General features: G+C 45.0%; 1 protein-coding gene across 2 annotated transcripts in view; it reads left to right on the forward strand.

Moving 5' to 3' along the window:
• The window catches only part of LOC147614354 (CDPK-related kinase 5-like), a 38,641-nt gene extending 19,295 nt beyond the window's left edge, over window positions 1-19,346 (forward strand). Inside the window, exons 8-12 of one of the 2 annotated variants that reach the window (XR_015263106.1) lie at window positions 17,552-17,659; window positions 17,856-17,918; window positions 18,027-18,194; window positions 18,334-18,536; window positions 18,675-19,346. Coding sequence is in view for 1 of the 2 variants with exons in the window: in XM_086780900.1 (XP_086637026.1) it covers window positions 17,552-17,659; window positions 17,856-17,918; window positions 18,027-18,194; window positions 18,675-18,809 (474 nt within the window). In the remaining variant the exon portion in view is untranslated. The remainder of the gene's footprint in view (window positions 1-17,551; window positions 17,660-17,855; window positions 17,919-18,026; window positions 18,195-18,333; window positions 18,537-18,674) is intronic. The other variant, XM_086780900.1, reaches the window with a different exon arrangement.
• The last annotated feature ends 4,283 nt before the right edge of the window (window positions 19,347-23,629 follow it).

The raw sequence follows: 23,629 nt of genomic DNA on the forward strand, positions 1-23,629 counted from the left end.
TATTGCTTTGTGTCAGACAAAGTATATTGAAACATTGTTGCGGAGATTTGGCCTTGAAGACTGCAAGCCTATTGCTACTCCAATGGAGACAGGTTTGAAGTTGAGTCTTCATGATGCTGGAGATCACTTTGATGTCACACTCTATCAGACAGCTGTTGGTTGCCTCATTTATGTATGCATTACGAGGCCAGACATTCAGTTTGCAGTCTCACAGGTGAGCAGATTTATGCATAGCCCAGGCATTAAGCATTGGCAGGCAGTGAAGCATATCTTTCGCTATTTGAGTGGTACTCGGCATCTTGGGTTGTTTTATCCCAAGGGGGGATCATTGCCGCCAGATTTACATGTTTTTTCAGATTCTGACTGGGCTGGTTGTTATGACACACGCGTGTCCACGAGTGGTTTTTGCTTCATGCTTGGAAGCTCATGCATATCATGGTTGAGCAAGAAGCAGCCTACTGTGGTCACTTCTAGTTGTGAAGCTGAGTACAGGGCAGCTTTCACAGCTACGGTTGAGTGTGTGTGGCTCAGACGCCTTATGGCTGATTTGGGTGTTGGGCAGCCATCTGCCACCACCATCTTCACTGACAGTCAGAGCGCATTGGCAGTTGCGCGGAACCCAGTGTTCCATGCTCGTACGAAGCACATTGAGGTGCACTACCATTATGTCAGGGAGAGACTCTCTGCAGGAGAGATCAGTTTGGCTTATGTGCCAACACAGGATAACCTTGCAGACCTTTTCACAAAGGCTCTGCCTCGTGAGAAGTTCGAAGCTTTTCGCAAAGCTTTGGGCTTACTCCCTTTTGTGGATTCGTCCACATAGCTAGACACTTCCCTATACATGAGTGCTAGCTCTTGTTCACCGCATCACTCCAGGGGGGATTTGTTACCATATTATAGTAGTGATGTGTGTGAACACACTTAGGACCGCCGGGGCACTTTTTCCCTCACTAGGAGGTTTTTTTCCCCCGTGCATTGTATATACGCCCATTATCTTCTAGGGCTTGTGATCTTTCATTTTTGGCACTCATAATACACTATTGTGTTGTGCTCAAGCTTCCTCATCTTCTTGAAGTTGTGTGTGCATTCCTGCAACCCTAATTCCAACACTTAGAACCTTCGCCCTGTGGAGGGAGCAGTTTCTTCTCGATCCAAAACCATCGGCACAAGCTCCTCCCATGTGATGGTGCTGAGCCTCCCACTGGTGATCAAAGAAGAATAGAAAACTGAATTCTGAGAGGTTAGATGAGACAACAAAGTGATGGCTATGTCCTCTGAAGATATCTCCTTCCCAGCCTAAAGAACGTCTTGCGAAAGAACTTGGAGTTTGTTGATCGGCTCCCACATCGTCGAAGACTTTGCAGGATTCATCATTCGTATTTGCACTTCCAAGGAAATCCGCTTCATGGGTGATACCCTGTTATACAAAGAAGCCAAGTGTTGCCAAATCCCTTGGGCCAGCGTCATGTGTTTGATGTGATTGATCACTTGGGTTGTGCAATTAAGGAAGATGAAAGAACGCACACGAGCATTGACACGATTCCATAACCATGCCTGAGCCTCCTACTCTTTCCTAACAGAAGGGAAAAGCTCACCCTCCAATTCTGGTTGTCAAACTTCAACTACAATGAAATCAGTCAAATCATAAGACTCTAGGACAGACTCCATCATTACCTTCCATATGCCATAATTGGTCCCGTCCAACTATCGGTCCACCGGGAATGTCGGGAGGGTGGGGATCTTCACATGCTTCTTAGCCATCTCAAGCAAATCTGCCATCTCAAGGGTTCACAAGGTCTTGTGAAGGGAGGGTGGGTGGGAAAAAAAACGAAGAAGAGGCTGCAAATACTATGCAAGGTGGCTGTTCGGCAATGATGGCCATCTTCTACGTGTTTCTCCAAGTCCCGAACAGCCCAAAAACTCTCCAAATAGCACCAAAAAACAGCAAATCCGTAAGCTCCCACCGTCTCCAAGCTTGAAGCCCCTTGGGGCTCTGATACCATGTCGGAATGCACAGCGGAAAAGAGATGAACTGATGTGAGAAAGAAAACACAAAAGTGTAGAGAGAGAGAGAGAGAAGCTTTATAAACTCTGCTATATGCACTAATCCGGTACAATGACAAGTGGGGGGGAAAGGGTGGTATTTATACCATCCTGGGCTGCTGGTCGGCTAGCCACAAAACAGCCGACAGCCCCTGAAAAGTCCATGATTGGAATAAATCCAGTTGGCTAGCAAACATGGCAATCGGCCAACAGAAAAAAGGGTCGGTCCTAGGACCAGATTAGGTTGGCCAACATCACAACAGTTGGCTAGCACAGAGAGTCCCCCCACGACTAGCAAAACTGGGGAAAAAACCATGGAAAATGAGGAAAAATGGAGACTACCCCTAATTGGGCGAGCACACCCACAATAGAGGCCCTCACTCCCTACAAAGTAATATGGTACAGGCAGGAAATGATTGCTAACAGATCTACATTCATCGCGTTGTGCACCCTTCTTGGAGCCATATATATGGTAGTGATGTGTGTGAACACTTAGGACTAGACGGGGCACTTTTTTGCTCTTTAGGAGCCTTTTTCCTGTGCATGTGATTACCCTCTTATCCACTTATAGGGTGTCCTTATATTTTGTACTTGGCACTCATTTCATGATCACATAATCCACATCAAGTTGTGTGCCTCTCTCTCTCTCTCTCTCTCTCTCTCTTCTCTTGCTCACGACTGAGTTCACACACATCAAGTTGTGTGCCTCTCTCTCTCTCTCTCTTCTCCTTGCTCACGACTGAGTTCACTGTGTGTGTGTGTGTAACTACTGCTCCAAACCCTAGCCCAACATTTTGTATCATATTAGATTCTCTTCTTGCCAGTCTCTAGAGCACACCGCTGTCAGCATCCTCTGCCCTGGCGCGCTTTCGTATTGTTGTATCGTCCAAAAGTTGCACGTTGACGACTCGTTTTGCTCTTGCCCTTAGCTTGATGCCAGTGGCCATAGAACCACCACCTCCCAACCCAATCGACAGCACCACTACAGCCGCTTAGCTCTGCCAGGGGGTGGCGGGCAAGAAATTGGGTGGCGTAGGGCGGGCTGAGCTTATTCCCTTCAGGCCTCCGTGACCGGTTGAATTTTGGCCTCCTGCGCGACTATAGACCAAACCAGTTTTTTTGGAGCTTCTACGTGTGTGCTTGACATCGACCCTTTGCACGTTGTCCATGGGTGCTTTTGCGTCAGCACCTCGACATCGACAGATGATCTCTCTTGGGGCTTTTGACAAAATCGACTTCCTGCATCAAAATTAGACTGTCGACAATACTTGCAAATTAGGGCTTTTTGAAAAATTGGTCTCCTACAACTTTGATTCCAACAAGTAATCTGTATCCCTACACTTGCTTTTTCAACACATTTGCAAGTTTATGGCCATCCGTGGGCTACTTGGCAGCCATACAGGGTTTATTCAATGGACATTGTCTTTGTAGTGTGATTGGACACTTGTAGTGTGTGGGTCAGGAAACTTGTTTGAAGAGGAACAATAGATGGCAATGATGTATTTGGAATGCTATCCACTAAGGATAAGCTTGACGGGACCAATTATCCCCTATGTTCTTATATGATGAGGCATGTATTAGTTGCAAAGGGGCTTTGGAATGTAATTGTTGGCATTGAGGTATGCCTTGCCTCACCAACAAGCTGCTACGCAACAACAAGCTCCATGTGCATCGGATGCAAAGTAAGGCACTAATGTCACACGTGCACTTGCTTCATTTACTTAGGAGCAAGTTAGATGGGATAACATAGATGCACAAGCACATGCGTTGCTTGCATTGTCTGTGAAACAGAGCATAATCATGCACATTCGTTCATGTAAGCTAAGTATGTTTGGGATGTGCTTGTAGCACTATACTTGGTGCGTAATGAGGCACGTGTTGTCCAACTACGCAAACGGTCAGAGTTTGAGCATATAAATGAGGGAGACTTGATGGATGAGTTTCTTACAAAGATCAAAGATTTCAAAGAGTAGCTTTGAAACTAGACAGGAATCCGGAACAATGTACATACACTTTAGATGCCAAACAAAGATGTGAAAACACAACGGAAATAACCATAAACAATGCTAAAGGGAACACGACACTGGGCCGGAACGGCCGGCCCCCCGTAGGAACTGCTTTATTCGGATGAATAAAAGGGTTACAACCAAACCAAGGTGCGGGTGTAATACTGCACCGGATTTTCTACAAAGCTTCCTGTCACGTGCACACGTTAATCCGGTGCCATGTAGACATGACTATTCCTTACAGCCGCCTTAAGGGCAAAGTTAGAGGTCGTATATGGGCAGTTTGGAGCCAATTTGGTGGCCCTATAGGTGCTTGGAGGTGCCGAGGACATGCACCAATGGTTGGGACATCTTATGGGCACAATATGAACACATTTTATGACATTTTTGATGCCTTTTATTGTCCTGAAAAGTGAAAACCGACTTGATTACGACTTGTTATCACTTTACTATATTATAAAGGCAGCTCATGGGTCATTCATAATCATTCAAAGACAAAGATTGCAGAGCCAAGACCAAGGACATGTAGTCTAATAGTTTGGATCAACCAAGTATATCTCCAAATCATCGTTTTCCGTTAACGCACAGTGGAGAACAGTAAGCATAAATTCATTCATAGCATTCATAGTCTAGATCTACATTGGATCTATGACAATCATTGTAATTACTCATTCATTCAGTAATATATAGTAGGACTAGGTTAGGTAAAGAGTCTCTCTTCTCCTTCTCTCTATGTCATGAGCATGTGATTAGCGTGAATCTTTATTGCTTTGCATTAATCATCATTAAGCACGCTTCCACATAGATGTCATGTGCATGAAAGATGCCATGGACATTCTCAGGTGCTGATCGAGAAGAGGCATCTAGATAAAGAGTATGAACCAGATAGAATCAGAGATTGGAGCACAGTGTGCTATGGGTAGTATGGACTGGAGCAAGGCTTGGAGAGCAAGAGGAAAAGCCTGTCGGCTGCACACAAATGACATAGGCTGAAGATTAGAGCCTGTCGGTTGTACCAGAAGAGGTCGGCTGCAAGAAGGCGGTCCAGTACATGGTGTGGTGCAGTCCGCCGACCAGCAAAAGAAGAGTCCAAGCATGAGTCGGCTGGTCCGACAGCAGTCGGCCAGCTCCTGCAATGTTCCAAAAGGACTATAAATAGCAAGCGTAGCTCTTAATTCTAGTCATTTAGTCCTTTAGGGATTGAGTCCTTTAGGGTCCAAGTAGGGACCATGATTTTGGTGTTTATCACCCTTTTATGAAGACAGCCTAGGGCTGTAGCAGAGTACCCTTTTTGTACTATATAAATATCCTGAATTTCCAGCCTCTCTCTCTCTTCTCTCTCTCCATATCTGTGTTTTGCATCAACATGTTTCCAGGAGTGTTTAGGGCTGAAAGAAGACCCCGAGAGCTTCTGCGTGTTACATTAATATCAGAGCATCAGGCTCAGCAAAGCTAAACACTGAATCAGTCCCATATGATGGTGTACAGGTCCAAGGTACAAGAAAGTACACGGATACGAAGCCCAAGGCAAGGAACATAGAATCGGGAAGAGCTCCCAGGAGGTTTGCTGGTGGTGTTCCACAAAGCCAGAGAGGATGGCAGTCCTGTGAGCCAGATAGGTTATCGGTCAACGGTCCCAAGGGAGGTTTATCCTCCAAGGGGTGATGTGAGAGTGCCAGACTCATTTCTCAGGAATGAAGACCAAGATGGTGTTCAAAGTCAAGGCAGGAATGGATGGTGGACTAGATGGAACAGATGCATAGATCTTATTATGAGACAGAGTGGTTTTGGAGACTGGGCCGGGCTTTCAGAGAAAAGGGTTGCCAAGGATGGATGGATGACAGAGGGACTTCGGGAAAAGATTGGGATGATGACAGTCATCCAAGAATAGGTTGGAATCCCGTCATCAAGTTTAGCAGAGGGGGATGTCATGTGCATGAAAGATGCCTTGGACATTCTCAGGTACTGATCCAGAAGAGGCAACCAGATAAAGAGTATGAACCAGATAGAATCAGAGATTGGAGCACAGAGTGCTATGGGCAATATGGATTGGAGCAAGGCTTGTAGAGCAAGAGGAAGAGCATGTTGGCTACACACAGATGACATAGGCTGAAGATAAGAGCCTGTCGGCTGTACTAGAAGAGGTCGGCTGCAAGAAGGCGGTCCAGCACATGGTGTGGCACATCCCGACTAGCAAAAGAGGAGTCCAAGCATCAGTCGGCCAGCTCCTGCAATGTTCCAGAAGGACTATAAATAGCAAGCGTAGCTCTTCATTCTATTCATTCAGTCCTTTAGGGATTGAGTCCTTTAGGGTCCAAGTAGGGACCATAATTTTGGTGTTTATCACCCTTTTATGAAGACAGCCTAGGGCTGTAGCAGAGTACTCTTTTTGTACTATATAAATATACTGAATTTCCAGCATCTCTCTCTCTCTTCTCTCTCTCTCTCCATATCTGCGTTTTGCATCAACATGTTTCCAGTAGTGTTTAGGGCTGAAAGAAGACCCCCAGAGCTTCCGCGTGTTACAATAGTAGTCATGTTACATTGGTATCAGAGCATGTCTAGGTTGTTTCTAGGAAAAGTTTTTCATCAATGCTAGGGTTTGCAAGCAAAATTAGGGTTTGCGTTTTTCCATTAAATAAACCTTTTTGCATCACTAGAAAGTCTAGATTTCAGTCTAGCATGGTTCTAGGTTGTCTAGGATACACGTAGAAGCCTAGGTTTAGGGTTTTGGGGCTGATTATAATAGAAAAACAACAAGCATCATAGAAACCATAGAGGATATTTTCGCTTTGATGAAAAGGCAAAGTGAAGCTAGTTGGGCAATGTTCGAATGGCAATCCCAAGAAAGGGAAAAGCTTTACCAACAAGCATGTGAAGACCAAGATCGCCAAAGGAAACAACGTGAAGAAGAAGCAAGGCAAAGAAGGAAACAATGTGAAGAAGAAGCAAGGCAAGAAAGAGAACAACGTAAAGAAGAAGCAAGGCAAAGAAGAAAAGACGACGAAAGACGTGAAGAAGAGTATTGGAAAGAAATAAAGAAGCTTTTCGCCATGATGAGTCAAAGTACTCCAATGGAAGCAAGTGTGGAAAGACCAAGGAAGAGGACAAGAGTACCACAGTAGAAGACCAAGGACAACGGGATACCGAAGAGGCACTAGAAACCGTGTCGGATGCACAGGTTGAGGTCAACCAAGAGGTACAATTGTTCGAGCATAGAGAGACACAAACAATTCAAGATTCCATGCGAGTTCTGGAGATCATCATAGCCATCGAGGAGGTGACAGCTCGGGAGGTTCCCACAATTAATAAGGAGAAGAAGATAAGTACTTCAATTTCTGAGGTGTTCATGGAGTCTACCATGCCAATAGAGCTTCCAAAGGCAAAGGGCAACTTCCATTGCCCACAGGTCTCGAGGAGATAGTGGTGGAGACACCCTATGGGAGATCCAGCCCGCAGTCGGCGGATCGACATCATGGAGCAAAGGCGCATCATGTGCACCCCAACTCCAAGTTCAGCAAGAGGAAATGTCACGTGCACATGTTAATTTGGTGCCACGTAGACATGACTATTCCTTACAGCCGCCTTTAGGGCAAAGTTAGAGGTTGTATATGGGCAGTTTGGAGCCAATTTGGTGGCCCTATAGACGCTTGGAGGTGCCGAGGACATGCACCAATGGTTGGAACATATTATGGGCACAACATGAACACATTTTATGACATTTTTGATGACTTTTTATGGCCTGAAAAGTGAAAACTGACGGGATTACGACTTGTTATCATTTTACTATATAAAGGCAGCTCATGGGTCATTCATAATCATTCAAAGACAGATTGCAGAGCCAAGACCAAGGACATGCAGTCTAACAGTTTGGATCAACCAAGTACATCTCCAAATCAGTGTTGTTCATTAACGCATAGTGGAGAACAATAAGCATAAGTTCATTCATAGCATTCATAGTCTAGATCTACATTGGATCTATGACAATCATTGTAATTATTCATTCAGTAATATATAGTAGGAGTAGGTTAGGTAAAGAGTCGCTCTACTCCTTCTCTCTACTCCTCTATGTCATGAGCATGTGATTAGCGTTAATCTTTATTGCTTTGCGTTAATCATCATTAAGCACGCTTCCGCATAGTAGTCATGAAACACTTCCTCAACAAACACTTGCACAAGAATCAAAGCGCAAACCACTCCAAGAATGAATCAACAGCCCGGTGCGGTGTCAAACCCAATGCCGAACTCTGTGCCAAAACAGCCTTGAAAAGGTTCTCAAAACAGTCCCGGAAAAGCTCTTCAAAAACAATCCCTGGTATCTTGAAACACAGTCCTTGAACCAATGTCCAGAAGGGAGTGGTGAAGAGATGAGAAGAAATGACCCAGTTGCTGTACCACTGTACACAACCTGAGCAAAAGAGAGAAGGATCCACCCGACCACTATACCACTGTACGGTCTACTCTGAGAGAGAGAGAGAGAGAGAGAGAGAGAGGAGAGAGAGAGAATGTCAAACTACAGTCCGTCGCCAGTCACCTAGAAGAGAGAGAAGGTGGCTGTCCATGCTGTACCGTGTTGCTTTACTTGCCATACAACGCTACTGTACGGCCTGTACCAGTGCTGCAAGAGAGAGAAGGTGAGCTGGTTGGCCTACTGTCCACAGTATGACTTGCCATAACATTAAACAAGGTCTGTTGCTGTACGGCCAGTCACTCAAGAGAGAGAAACAGAGTAGGTCGGCCTGTAGAGAGAGAAAGCGCCCAGTATTGGGATGCGCATCATGATAAAACAGCCCAAACCTGCTTTAATAGAGTCGACTAGCTCTATTTTTGAAGTGCTTTTCCCCCCTTTTTGGCTAAAAGTGGCTGAACCAGTCCAAAATTACCACTTTATGCTTTCCTTGGCTTGTACTCCAAGTTTTGGCCCAAAAATATCAACTTTATGCTTTTCTTGGCTTGTACTCCAAGTTTTGGCCCAAAAATATAAACTTTATGCTTTTCTTGGCTTGATGCCCAAGTTTCATCTAGGCGCCTCCTTTTGTCCACCTGTCCAAGCCCAATAATAATAATATGTCTAGCCAATCATTAATGATATGTGAACACGCCAACTTATTATAAGTCACTTTGATGAATAAAATCCCATGCTACTCATGCAGCATGGTCATCTTTCAGACCAAACCATGCCAGTAAAATGCTCTAGCTTTCTCCTGTGGAAAAATCCTTGTTCACATCTTGGTTCCACCTAGCGTATAAAACACTAGTCGAGACGGGTGAGGGACCAAATGGTGACAAGCTTGCTAGTATTGATGAGATTTATCTGGATAGTTCTTTGGTGTCTACTGTCCTCAATGTATTGCCAAATACTTACCAAGGTTTTGCTTCTACTAAGGGCCATCCAAATGCCCACACTTTTGATGAGTTGGCTTCTATGCTCTTGCAAGAAGAGAACCATGGCAAAACATGTATATCTTGCGTGATGGGGATCATGCTTTTGCTGCCAATCAAAGAGGCAAAGGCAAAGCCTCTTCATAGGGTGGCTACCACCCAAAGGCAAATTCAGTGCGTGCATAAATGTCAATTTTCAGCAAGTTAGGTATGTTTGGTTAAACATGCTGACATCATATGAATAGCCAAATTGATATAGGGGAGAAAATATAAGTAGCCCCTCAATTCCATTCATAAATCATCTTATTCTTGCTTAATTCAGTAGTGAAACACATCATCTATTATGTGAGCTTGAGTCTCCGGACTTATGCATACATCTCTATAGTAGAGCACCTTAGTGTGCTATAGTCCAAGGCATCTAGAAATTATCTTCAAGCATTCAAGCTCAGTCCCGCACCCCCTCAGTTGATATGGGTGTGCTATAGTCCAAGGCATCTAAAAGTTATCTTCAAGCATTCAAGCTTAGTACCGCATCCCCTTAGCAGATACACCTTAGTGTGCTATAGTCCAAGGCATCTAGAAGTTTATCTTCAAGCATTCAAGCTCAGTCCCGCATCCCCTCAGCACATATGGGTGTGCATATTGGCTCTTGAAGAGGCTTCTAAGTTGTCTATAGATTGCTAGATGGTTCGATGTTTGGTCTACCTCGTCCTTGCATTTGGCATGTCACAGTCAATTGTCGTCGGTAAGTTCTTGGTAAAGTCTGCATTGTAAGGAAGTTCTCCAAAGTAATAAGCAAGTACTCTTGCACGCGGGAGGGCGCCCTTAAGTGGGTAGTTGGGACCCAATCTAGTGTCAACTCTCTGTCTTCTCTCGCTACGGTTGTGATGGATTGCTTAAACTCACATTAATATAAAGGTATGAAGGAGGCCTTGCTGTGTGCTACATGATCATACCGGTTCCATGTTACACCAGTATCAAAGCTTTTGGTTGTGATTCAGCTTGGCTACCTAAAATGAGAGCATGCCGTGGATGGTAAAACTGCGGTCAAAAAAACCACCAAGCGGTCCACCATGTCACATGAGAAGAAGAAAGCTTTAAAGAAGACACCACCGAAGAAGAAAGTTTGCAAGAAGATACAACCAGTGTCGAAGCAACGCTTTTGCAAAACAACTAAAATTTCATCCAAGAGCAGATGGGGCAAAACAATTTGCTAAAGCCACAACTTTAACAAGCAAAAGAGGCAACAAAGCCTAAAGAGCACCCTAACGAGTAAGGTCCCACGGAGATTTAAACACATGCTTCTCCTAATGGAGCAACAAAGATGTTGGGAACTTGTTGAGGAATGAAAGGTTGAGGAAGTCAAATGCAGGGTTGAAGAAGACCTGCACCATGCAGAACTCACGGCTGTGGAGCATCAACACGAGTTAGATTGGGAATCCATGCAACTCTAGCATGCGTAGATAGACATTGGCAACCTACATGCCAATCGGATGACTCTCATGGACGTGGTTAGATGCATTGTTAAGTGTTAAGAACTTCCACACAAATTTTAGATAGAAGCAGTTCGTTGACCAGCAAGATAATGCGCACAATAGCAAAGGGATTAGGGAAAAATACAAGTGTCATGGAAAGCATATATTCATTATGATAAATGGTCCTTTTTATAGGAGTGGCTTCCTTTATAAGGTGTGGGCATAGCTGCCACCATATATGCCACATGTCAAATATGATGCCAAGTGTCCCTAATAGGTGTCACTTTGCCACATCATCATATTGACATAATTGTTAGAATACGCAGCGGAGATGATGAGAAGATCTGGGAACACGAGCAAAACGCAGTGCAAAAAATCACAGCAAGAGAGAGAGAGAGAGAGAGAGAGAGAGAGAGAGAGAGAGAGAGAGAGAGAGAGAGAGAGAGAGAGAGAGAGAGAGAGAGAGAGAGAGAGAGAGAGAGGCGTGTAACTCTGCTCTATATACACAAGAAGATCCCGGAGATGATACAAAAAAATGACAAGGGGCTGGGGGCCTTTTTATATGGCCCCCCATCAGCAGTCGGCCTGTTGTAGGGCAGCCGACAGGACACAAAACATCTCCACGACTGAAAATCTACAGTTGGCCAGCAACACAGTGGGTCGGCCAGCATCAGGGAAGTCCACGACTCATGCAGTGCAGTCCGCCACTTCTAGAATCTCCACAGATGCAGTCGGCCAGGTTCAAGGTCCTCCTGCCACTACTAGACTGCCTCCCATGCCACAGAAAAATAGGGAAAAATGGGAGAAAAATACGGAGAGTGGAAAAAAATGAGAAAACACCTCATAAGGGCGGGCACATCCACAACAAAGGCCCTGGTGTATAAAAATAGACAGGAGATGACTTCTAACACCCCCTCTTAGCTCCTGGCTGTGAAACCAACCACAGGGAGCTGGGGTGCCGCCTGAGCAAATCCTGAGATAGCGACTTCGTGAAGAGGTCCATCGTACTGTCCTCCGTCGAACAGAACTCTAGCAAGATGTCATCAGCAACGATCTGTTCACGAACAAAGTGCCTCTGGATGACCATGGGTTCCTCCAGTGGAAGCCCAAACCTGCAATGCAACCTTTGCATCCTCACCACCTCACAAGCAGCATCACAAGCAGCCCGGTACTCTGCCTGTGTCCTCGACAAGGCAAAAGATGACTGCCTCTTACTGTTCCGTAAAACTTGAAGTAGATCTCCTCGTGTCCGGATCTCCTCCCCAAACTGAGTCACTCCAACCGTGGAGTCGGACTCCATCAATCAATCCCCCTCCTGTGTAAAAGAGTCCATGATCCTTCGCAGCCCGCAGAAACCATAGGAAACGCAATCCTGCCTCCCAAAGAGTCATCTGCAACCATGAGCTCAACTGCCTCATCAGGAAGCTCTTGTCCAATTTGGTGTCCATCAACCAGATCAATGAACCATTCTGCTTCTGAGTCAAAGAGGCATCACACTGCTCACAAGGATCAACACCTGTTACGGTGCAAAAACAAGTCTCGGAAACCTGATGAAGACCACGCAAGGCCTTCTGAAACCTGTCAACCACTCTCTCTGAATCCGGAACCACAAAGCTTGGAGTATGCACCTCCTTCTGCAAGTAATCAACTGGCACATGCCTGGCTTTCCGAAAGGTCCCCGTGGAAAGAACATCCTCATCTACAGGAGGTTCTTTGTCCCGAATACTACGAGACATCAGAGCACAAGTTACCTGTTCAGTTTCCTCTGACTGACGAACACAAGAACTACCAACATCAGTACTGGAGAGTTCCTGCCAACTGCTGCCATCTACTGGCAAGCTATCCACCATCTGGTCCAGGAAAGCCTGCACCTGCAGCGTATCCACACTTAAGTGGCCATTACCAGACTGCCACTCATCACAAACCTGAGGACCTGGGAGAGAGTGCTGAAAGCTTGTAAACTCCATTCTCCACTCCGGCTTCCCAAACTACCTGGCCTGTTGCTTTGTCCCAGAGAGCAACAAAGTGCTCATCAAACTCCACCCGTACGCCTGTCTTGCAAATCTGATGCACTGACAACAGATGAAAACCAAGTGACGGAACATACAACACTTGGGAGGAATGCTTCTCCCCTCTGCCATCGGGAACTATCTCGAACCTGCCCTCACTGTGAACTGGGATAGTGGATGTATCCCCAGTAAGAATGTGACCAGAAAGCCTGCAGAGATCCTGTAAACCGGAACGGGAAGGAGTCATGTGCTTGGAAGCACCACTGTCTAGAATCCACTCCCGAGTATCCGTTGCGGAGAATCCTTCAATCTCCTCCCTGCCTAAAGAAATTGAAACATCGGTGTCCACCACATCCAGGTGCACAAAAGCCGGAGTCTTAATGATTGCTGTTGAGGAATCTTCACCCTTCTCGGTCTTCCGCTTGGGACACTGCCTCCAATAGTGGCCTTTCTCGCCACAATCATTACAGGTCCTCTCTGCCTTTAGTTTCTCGCGGTCAGTAACGGACTTCTTCTTAGAAGACTTCTCCGACGAAGCCTTCCCTTTGCCTGTGTTATGGCCTTTCGACCGTTGGCCAGTTAAGGCCTCCGAACGAACCTCCACCCCGAGGAGGGTTCGTGAATCGTTCCTCCTGGTCCAGGACCATGGGCACAAGCTCCTCCCACGTGATGGTGTTGAGCTTGCCACTGGTAATCAAAGACGAGTAAAATGCTGAGTACTAAGAGAGCAAGTGCGATAGCAACGTGATGGCCATGTCCTCTGACGATATCTCCTTCCCAGCCTGAAGAATTTCTTGCGGAAGAGCCTGCAGCTTGTTAATATGCTCCCGCATCGTCGCCGACTTTGCAGGGCTCATAACCCGCATCAATACTTTCAAGGAAATCCTCTTCATGGGCGATACCCTGTTGTAAAGAGAGGCCAAATGCTGCCATATACCTCTGGCCAGCGTCGTATGCTTTACATGATTGATTACCTGCGGTGTGCCGTTGAGAAAGATAAACGAATGGACCCTGGCGTTGACACGATCCCACATCTGTGTCTGAGCCTCCCAGTCCTTTCGGATCGACGGTAACTCCCCTTTCTCTACTTCCGGCCGTTCCGGCCGTGGAACCCCAACAACGACGAAATCAGCGAGGTCGTAAGACTCCAGAACAGATTCCATCATAACCTTCCATATGCCGTAGTTGCTTCCGTCCAATTGACGGTCCACCGGGAACGTGGGGAGTGTCGGGATCTCTTCACATGCCTCTCGGCCATCTCAAACAGATCTGCCATTGCGGGGATGTACTCTGAAAAGGGTGGGTGGGTGGGAACAAAGAAGAACTAACACTTGCAAGTGGCTATCCAGCAAATCAGCCCGCCGTCCTCTTGCTTCTCCTCTTCCCGAACAATCCCAAACAGTCCACCAATCTGCAACACAACAATCCCCCTCTTGCTCACACAAATCCCAAGAACTATCTAGAGCCTAGGCTCTGATACCATGTCAAAATACGGAGCAGAGATGATGACCAGATCTGGGAACACAAGAGCAAATTGCAGTGCAGAAAATCACAGCACGAGAGAGAGAGAGATAGAGGCGTGTAACTCTGCTCTATATACACAAGAAGATCCCGGAGATGATACAAAGAAATGACAAGGGGCTGGGGGCCTTTTTATATGGCCCCCCATCAGCAGTCGGCCTGCTGTAGGGCAGCCGACAGGACACAAAACACCTCCACGACTGAAAATCTACAATCATCCAGCAGCACAGTGGGTCGGCCAGCATCAAGGAAGTCCACGACTCATGCAGTGCAGTCCGCCACTTCCAGAATCTCCACAGATGCAGTCGGCCAGGTTCAAGGTCCTCCTGCCACTACTAGACTGCCTCCCATGCCACAGAAAAATAGGAAAAAATGGGAGAAAAATACGGAGAGTGGGGAAAAATGAGAAAACACCTCATAAGGGTGGGCACACCCACAACAAAGGCCCTGGTGTATAAAAATAGACAGGAGATGACTTCTAACAATAATATCCTTCTAAGAGGCTATTCCCACACAAAAGAACTCGTACACATTAGCGGACATTGGAATCGCTTTATTGAAAGCCTAAGCTACACATAATATAGTGCTAGTTGTAACTACACCAGCCAGGTGTGAATTTCCTTGGGCACCTTCTTGTGAACAATACGTGCGTCAACACTTCAAAATGTGATAGCCACAATGCACAAAACAATTGAAAGATACATCACTGCCCAAGATAATCTGCAAGAGACAAGCATTGCACAATACACCACCACTTGGGTTGACCTTCCGCACCCCCCTCCCCTCCCCTCCCCAATAATGAAGTATCTTTTTGGAGTATTTATACAAAGTTGCCATCCTGATAATCCAATGCAATGCAAATATGAAGACAAGTTACGTGTTGGAGATGCAATCCACACTTCTAGAGAGAACCACCTCTCACGTGGTGAGACTGGGTTTGAATCTTGGCAAGTTGAGGTTTCTACAAATTGGATTACCGGAGGTCACCTAACACCTTAAGGTTTTGGGGTCTGGATGGCTAGGCCAATTTGTGGAACACCTCAGTTAAGTGCGCTTGTGCAAGAACACAATTGGGATGGGTGACCTCCCGGGAAGTGGGAGGCATGGTTAGTTAGTACGAAAGGTACGATACGGTACGGTACGGTACGATAAAATACGGTACTAATTGGTACCTTAAAATTTTTTGAGGTACGGTACGATATTAGTACGTTTTTAAAAAAAAATACTTCCTAAACTTAAAAATTGTAGACAAGAAGTTACAAAATAGTAGAACCATGAACATAATGTCATCATGCCATTAGAGTACAAAATTGCTACAAAAGGATAGGCCAAAAACTCATGGCATGGGCGACCGCCAACATGCGTACATACATGATACAGTATACTACATACTACAATACATCATCGATGGGCTAGAAGGAGATAGATGCCCAATGCCTAGAGAGCTATAACATATCAAAAGTCTACATCATCACCAACATCTGCATGATCATCAACATGATCACTACTAGAGTGTCCATCAAGAGAGTTCTCTGAAGAGGACTCGTCGAAGGTGGACGAGACACTCTGGGGATCATTCTCGCTAAGTAGGTTGCCATCATCATCAAACAAGGGCTCTCTAGGCAGTGGGGTATCATCATGAGGGGGCAATGGAAGCTCACTATAGAGCTCCATGAAGATTGCCTCCTCCTCCTCATCAGGCAATATGATCGCTTGCCTAATATGGCAATGGCAGAGAGCAAGGCGTCTGAGAACGCACCATGACATAGCAAGAAGACCTATTGGCGCAGCTTTTATGGATTTTGTGTCCAGTCGGCCAGCCGACTGCTGGTCGGCCAACACTCTAAGATGTCCAGAGGGACTATAAAAGGGTGCAAGTGTTCATCATTGTATTCATTCATTCCTCTAGGGAATGGGTCCTTAGGGTCCAAGCAGGGACTAGATTTTGCGTGTTTATCACCTTTTGTATGAGGCAGCCTAGGGCTGTAGAAAAGTACCTTTTTGTACTATATGAAATATACTGAATTTCCAGCATCTCTCTCTCTCTCTCTCTCTCTCTCTCTCTCTCTCTCTCTCTCCTGTTTGTGTTTTTGCATCAGCATGTTTCCAGTGGTGTTTAGGGCTGAAAGAAGACCCCCAGAGCTTCCGCATGTTACACCACAAGTGTGAAAGGCACCATCATAAATGTCATTTCAGCAAGCCGGGTATTGTCCACTTGAACAGGCCGACAGCATATGAATAGCCGATTGGATGTAGGAATCATCTCATTCTGGCATAATTCAGCAGTGAAACACGTCAGCGATCATGTGAGCTTGAGTTTTGTGACTTTTGCATACATCTCTACAGCAGAGCACCTTAGTATGCTACAGTCTAGAGCAGACAGAAGTTATCTTCAGCATTCAGCCATTAGTCCGCATCCCCTCAGCAGAACTGGGTGTGCATATTGGATTCCGAAGAGGCTTCTAAGTAAGTTCTTGGTAAAGACTGCATTGTAAAGAAGTTCTCCAAAGTAATAAAAGCTAATACTATCGCATGCGGGAGCGGGCCCTTCAGTGGGTAGTTGGGACCCAATGTGGTGTCGACCCTCCATCTTCTCTCTCTACAGCTCTATTTCCTTGTTCAAGAATCAATGTGGATTGCTTAAACTCAGCCTAACATAAAGGCATAAAGAAGGCCTTGCTGTGTGCTACACGATCATACCGGGTGCATGTCACACCGGCCAGATCCCATGAGGTCCTAAAAATATACAGCTTAGTCCCTCTTATAAATCATGTAAGTATTCTGCACTCTAGCCTTTTCAAGGAGTGGTTCACATGCAATTGGAAGAGCGAGGAGAAGGATCTGCAGCGTGCGGTTACTTCTGACTAGCCAGGGTCTTATGTAACTTGGACTGAGGTCAACAGTTTCTCTCTCTGTGTCTCCCCACTAAAAATATTTAGGCATCCCACTTACCTTGAATCTGTTCTCATGAAGAAGTTTCTGGAATTTACACAGATTTGATGCTGGCTTTGTAATCTTTTACATTCTGAGTGACATGGATTGGCCTTTTTTTGTGAAAGAAATATTAGTTGATTTTATGGAACCTTCTAACAATAGGGTCAGCAATATGTTGCAGGCATTCTCAAAGACACTGTCGGAAGAAGATTTGTTTTACTTGCAAGCTCAGTTCATACTGCTAGAGCCCAGCAAGAATGGGCGGATATCACTGGAGAACTTCAAATCAGTGAGTTTGAGTTATAATTTACAGTTTTTGGACTTTGAGATGGCGGTGGAGGGTGCGTGGGGGAGTTGGCAGTGGGAGCGTGGGTAGATATGTTCACTTCATTGGTTGTGGAATCATGCATGACGAAGGACTTTGATTCTTGGTTGAAGTATTTAGTTTGTAACATCATAATACAGTGAAGGTTTTTCTCGAGCAGGCCCTGGCAAAGAATGCAACGGAGGCAATGAAGGATTCTCGGATGCTGCACATGATCTCTTCTGTACGTTGTCCCTTCTTGCCCTACTGCTGTTTCGTGTGGATATAAATCGTTGATACAAAACACAGTGGGAGGATGTGAAGCTTCTTGGTTGTTTTCCTTCACCTGCAGATTGATGCTCTTCAGTTCAAGAAGATGGACTTTCAAGAGTTTTGTGCTGCGGCTATTAGTGTGCCTCAATTTGAAGGGCTCGAAAGGTGGGAGCAGCAAGCACACAATGCCTATCAAATCTTCGAGAAGGAAGGCAATCGGGTTGTCATGATTGAAGATCTTGCTAGGGTAAGTGCTTGTTCTACCTCTGCTATGCTTTTGCTTGCGGGCTTCTTATGCCTGGCATCTTGAACTAGGAAGAGATAGCCTAAAGAAGCTGATATCCTAAAACGTTGAAATTTTTCATAATGCTTTGGTGTGAGAGAAGATTTAAGGTGCCAAACAAGATTTACTTGGCTACACAACAGCACCTGCCCGTCAGTGAAGTACCATTCCTGTCAGGATGGACATTGGACAGGCACTCTTGCACATCCACCATCTGCCCGTGCGGCCCTTGACAGGCAAATTTACGAGCTGGGGTTTACATGGCACAAAATGTGCCCGGTAAACTCGTAAGGAGAACGCTTTTTGGTTTGTTACGATCCCTAGTTGTAGGCTGTGGGTTCAAGCACTGTGATACCTTTGTTTTCCGTGGTTGACATGGTGCTTTCTTCAGTGAGAATCATAGTGAATAATGCATGTTATGTTTTTGTTTGTTTGGTAAACCAGGAGCTTGGTGTCCCGTCTACAGTCCCAGCTCATGTTGTCTTACGAGACTGGGTCAGACACAGTGATGGAAAGCTAAGCTTTTTTGGGTTCACAAATCTACTGCGAGGGATGCCGCCACGCAGTAAGCCTCAATAATGCATTTGAATGGCCACTCATTTGTAACAAGCAAACAGCAATGAAGGTTATTGCATCCAATTGAAGCTGAAAAGGGGCCGGAGACCCTGATTTTTCTGATGCACATCTACTTCTGAAGATCTAAGTTCTTGGAGATATCATATAACCTGTATCTGGTTAAATCTGAGGACTGCTTGAGGTTTACACCATGTGCATGCAATGCACTTCTTGAACCTGTACAGGCAGAGGATTTGTTATGTAAAGAAATGTAGTCCATCAATCCCAAGACAGTTCATGACCTATAATTCCTTGATTAGCATTATTTCCTCGGCATGCAATTTTTGGCTGGGGCTTTTTTCCTTCTACTGGTGCCTTCAATGGCATCTTAGCATTTATAGTGATTTCCACAAATTGGCGGTCTCAGGATAGCTCTCTGCATACATATGCTTAGTTCTCGGCTCAAAATGCCAGGTGATCAAATGGGTTAGACCATTTAAACAAGCCATGTAATATTTTTTTGTTGTTTTCTTGCAAAAAAGTTGACTTTTCTTTTTGCAAGTTATTTTCTCTCTTTAATGACAGTGCGGTAGGGGCATACAGCATATATGGCTTGACACAAGAAGACAACAATGATGAGCTGCTTCTGCACTTCCACACCAAGGCTGGTTATATGCAGAAGAGGTGCCTGCTGAGTGACTGGAGTTAGACGGTCTTCAACACCCAAAATTCCGTTATTAATCATAAGCCTGCAGGTGTTCTCAGCAATGGGTTCAGCAGGTCCAGCTCTCTTGTCTTTATGTTAGGATTTAGAAGTGCAGCTATATGCTGATTTGCTCATGGAATGGTTTCTATCGTTTTCCAGCCAAAGTTGCCAGCCCATGTTTTACTCATCCATGGGCAGTGAGCGAAGTGGCAGGTGACCACATTTTTTGTGTACTGGGGGGGGGGGGATACCCATGATATCCAATGCGCTTCTCTTGGGAACACCCATGGTGTGTGGAAAGGGCTCAATCTTATGAATAGCTTTTTATGGCAGCTAGCTAAAATATTTCTCCACCATATCATCTTAAAGTGGAATGGCATGCGGATGTGGGTTACTAATGGGTTGCTGCATTAAGTTCTATTCAAGGTTGGTTTATGGTGTCGAGTGTCTCAAGTGCTAGGACTGTAGAGGGGGTGAGCTGTAAATCAAGTCTTGCAATGTCGTGTTGGGTCAAAGAGGTCTAGTGAAGCTCTCAAGCATGGCCAATAATCTAACATACCATCAATTACATCATAAATCGGGATGGAACCGTATCAAAGCTTTAGTTAAGCAGAATTCGTGCCAGTCAAGAAATCACTATTCTGTTAGGTTGGGATGAAGCTAGAAGCTCTTGTCTCCAGTTAATGACCTGTTGTGAAGCACCGATAGATGAGGTGGTGAGGGGCTGCTGTTGGCTGCGCTCCATGTGGGGAGCCTTGAACGCTCTGTTGCTGCACATAGCAAAGGGGGCCTTGACAGCTGTTTGATCGAGTTGGGCGTTGATCAACCAAAACATCCTTGTAGGGAACCATAATTCAGAGCATCAAATACAGGCACACATTAGCAAAGAGAACCATTCCAAGGATGTAACACACGACCCTTGTTAAGAGATTATTATAGGGATGAAACGGGATGGGAGTACAGAATGGTCATGGGGATGACCATTCTGTCCGTCGTGGTTGTCGGGAGCAGCACCCACCAATGAACAGGCAACACATCAGTGGGCAGAATCATGAGCAAGCCCACTAAATGTATGACACATCAGCAGGGGCAGAATGAGTGACCAGCCGTAAGCAGGCAGAATGGACTGCAGTTCAGTACATCAGCAACCATCAGAATAGACAGCTTGACAATCAGAATGGAATTCCAACTAGACATCTCAGCAGACAGAAACGTCAGCCGGTGACAGTTGACTGGGAACCTATGAAACGCCCTGCTGCCGACCACGACAGATCAACCTCCTATGTATTATCCCCAGAGCTCCAATCTCTATAACCCTCCGAGACGTGAGTTTGAATCGAGCTCACCCCTCCTTTCACTCCACCAAGGAAAGGGGAGGGTGAGTAAAGATCATTGTAGGAAAGGGTGCACAAGCAATGCTCAGGCATTCGCTCCTTTTGTCAATATGGCGAGGTGGTGAGATCTAGCTTCCTCATTTCCACCACCAAATTAGTCATCAGCAGGAACGCCCATTAAACCCTTCTGCCTTGCTCTGCTTCTAGTCCATCACTCTAATTCACAAATCTAAGCTCCATGTGGGGACCTAAGTCATCATGATTGTTGAGAAGGTACTCCTTGGTATTGGAGGATAACAGCGCCTGAAAGTGCTAATCTATGGCCACGGTAACAGCTTCTATGGCTCCTTCCATAGTGAATCATAAGTCAGACACCATCTCCAGCACATTCCACAGAACCTATAAGGTAAGCAGAAGGTAGTCACCATCTTCGTCTTGAGTTCCACCAGCGGACCCTACCGATGCCATCTTCATCCTCAAGAACTTGTAATCTATGGCCGTGGTAACTTCTATGGCTCCTGGCGAGGCATGCAACTCGCACTACTCATGGATTTACATGATTAATACACATGGCAATGTAACGAACCGAGGGTTAAACGATTAATTCGAGTAATTTTCCATAATAAGGCTTCAACCAGAATCTATTAACTAGCTTGGGTAGCTTTAAACCATCCAATGATATCAATTTAAAAAAGATGGTCCAAAGCCTTATCTTGTATGGTCCAACCCATCGGGAGCTTGATCTTGCTCGTATGCAGATCCGTCCACGAGTTGAACAGAAGAACTAGGTCCCCACAAAACTCCTGTCATGACATTTTGAAGTTGTTTCTTGCGAAACTATTAGATCAGTGCTCCTCGGATACCTTAGAGAAAGTCTGGTGGATACAGCTACCTAAAGCCACAAAGTCTATGCGACTTCCAATCCACACACCATTGAAAAGAGTGTAAGACTATTGTCTTGTGGGCTGTTCCGAAGGCCCATAATGCAAAAATAAGCTTATGATGCCAGTTTGTTATGATTATCATTCACCAAGTTCTTTAGGATCTTCTACAAATCCTACCTAAAGATTCGCCTTGATCATTTGCTTGAGGGTAATAAACAATTGATTTCTTGTGAATAATAATCATGATACTTTGCCAAATTATCTATTACTTCATTTAAAAAATGACCTTTTGATCGAACCCTTAATAAGGAGCGTTCACACGTAAGACGATGTTCACACCAAAACAACCTAGACATAGCCCACATCACTAAGGCTCAAATAATTCCAACATGTAGGGAAACATGGTGCCACAATCACAAGAGGTGAGAGTGGAGATGGAAGCTCAAGCCATGGTGTGACGCGAGAGAGAGAGAGAGAGAGAGAGAGAGAGAGAGATTGCACATGAACACAATGATTGTATTATGAATGATAATACTCACACCATGTACAATGTATTTATAGGCACTAAGGCCTTATCTTTTGACCTCACCCTCAATAAAGGGCATTCACACCTAAGAGGGTGTTTACAACAAAACAATCTAGATATAGCCCACATCACTGAGGTAATATAATTCCAGCGAAGGTTGTGAGACCCGACCACAAAAGAAGTAACTAACCTCCAACCCCATCACATCATTGTAGAGAGACGACCTAGCCATGTACACATCCCGTGCCATAACTATTCCCTCAATCGGCTTATGTGACTAAAGCTGAGATTATTACTTAGTTGCCCCCCGACTCTTAATTGGGATAAGAATGCATCTTTGCCTTTTATAGCATCAAGGCTTTACAACAACTCCAAAAGACATCCAAAAATATTCAGATTTCGGGAGACAACCTGGGTAGAGGACCCTTGAGTCATACAAAATTGGAAATCAAAAGGTAGGCAAAAGAAACTGAAAATGTTGCTTCAGCATATGTCGATGAAGTCCTTTTGAGTAGTCGTTTCCAAGATTCCAACACTTGATAAGCAAGTGTAAGATGAGTACTTGCAATTGAGCAAATGCTTCGTGTGATGATGCTTGCAGTACTGATAGTTGAAATCCTTTTTGGCATGATGATGGCCAATGCAGAGGAGTTGTGTGAATGGCTAAGGATATTCATGATGCATTATCTAAAAAATATTACGATATGATTAATTTTTTACCTTGCTGCACATGTGCTGACTGTTGTAGAAGCCGGTGGAGCATAGAAGCATGACACAGAGGTCTCAAAGTAAATAATATGAATTTAATGCGCTTAAACGTGAAGGTTTGAAACCTTAGGAGACTACTGAGTTTTAAAACCTTAGAGTGATAAGGTTTAAGTTGAGAAAACGCAACGAGGAAGAGCCAAAGGGGTGAGTAATTTAATTTGGAGATGTATTGTAGTTCAGTTTTTTTTAAAAATCAAAATCACTTTGATCTTGAAGTGGAATTGTATAATACTTCCCTTGTAATACCAAGGTGAGATAATCAACACATTTTAATTTCCCTTCATAAATGGATGTGATGTACTCCAAACAGACAATCGAACCCACACATTCATTTTTGGTGGAGATATTGGGTACTCCTTAACACTTTTATTACTCTAAGTGTTACTTGCATATAGTTTGCATGGCTTGCTCAATGTTTTCAAGATTTGAACCGAAGAATGTTTGTGAATTTTTGAAGCAATTTCAGAAAGCTTATGGGGATAGAAGGGAGTGGGCTAAATCTTGCCTCTTTATCTTGATGGTCCTGTCTCAACGAGTATGTCTGTGGAGTGAGCACGAGTTAGCAAGAAGATTGGGTTATCAATAGCCTACTAGTGTGTGAGAGAGCAAGATGGCACTAATGAGAT

Source organism: Cibotium barometz, chromosome 42 (genome assembly GCF_041138505.1).
Source record: "Cibotium barometz isolate CiBa-2024 chromosome 42, ASM4113850v1, whole genome shotgun sequence".
NCBI classification, from domain to species: Eukaryota; Viridiplantae; Streptophyta; class Polypodiopsida; order Cyatheales; family Cibotiaceae; genus Cibotium; species Cibotium barometz.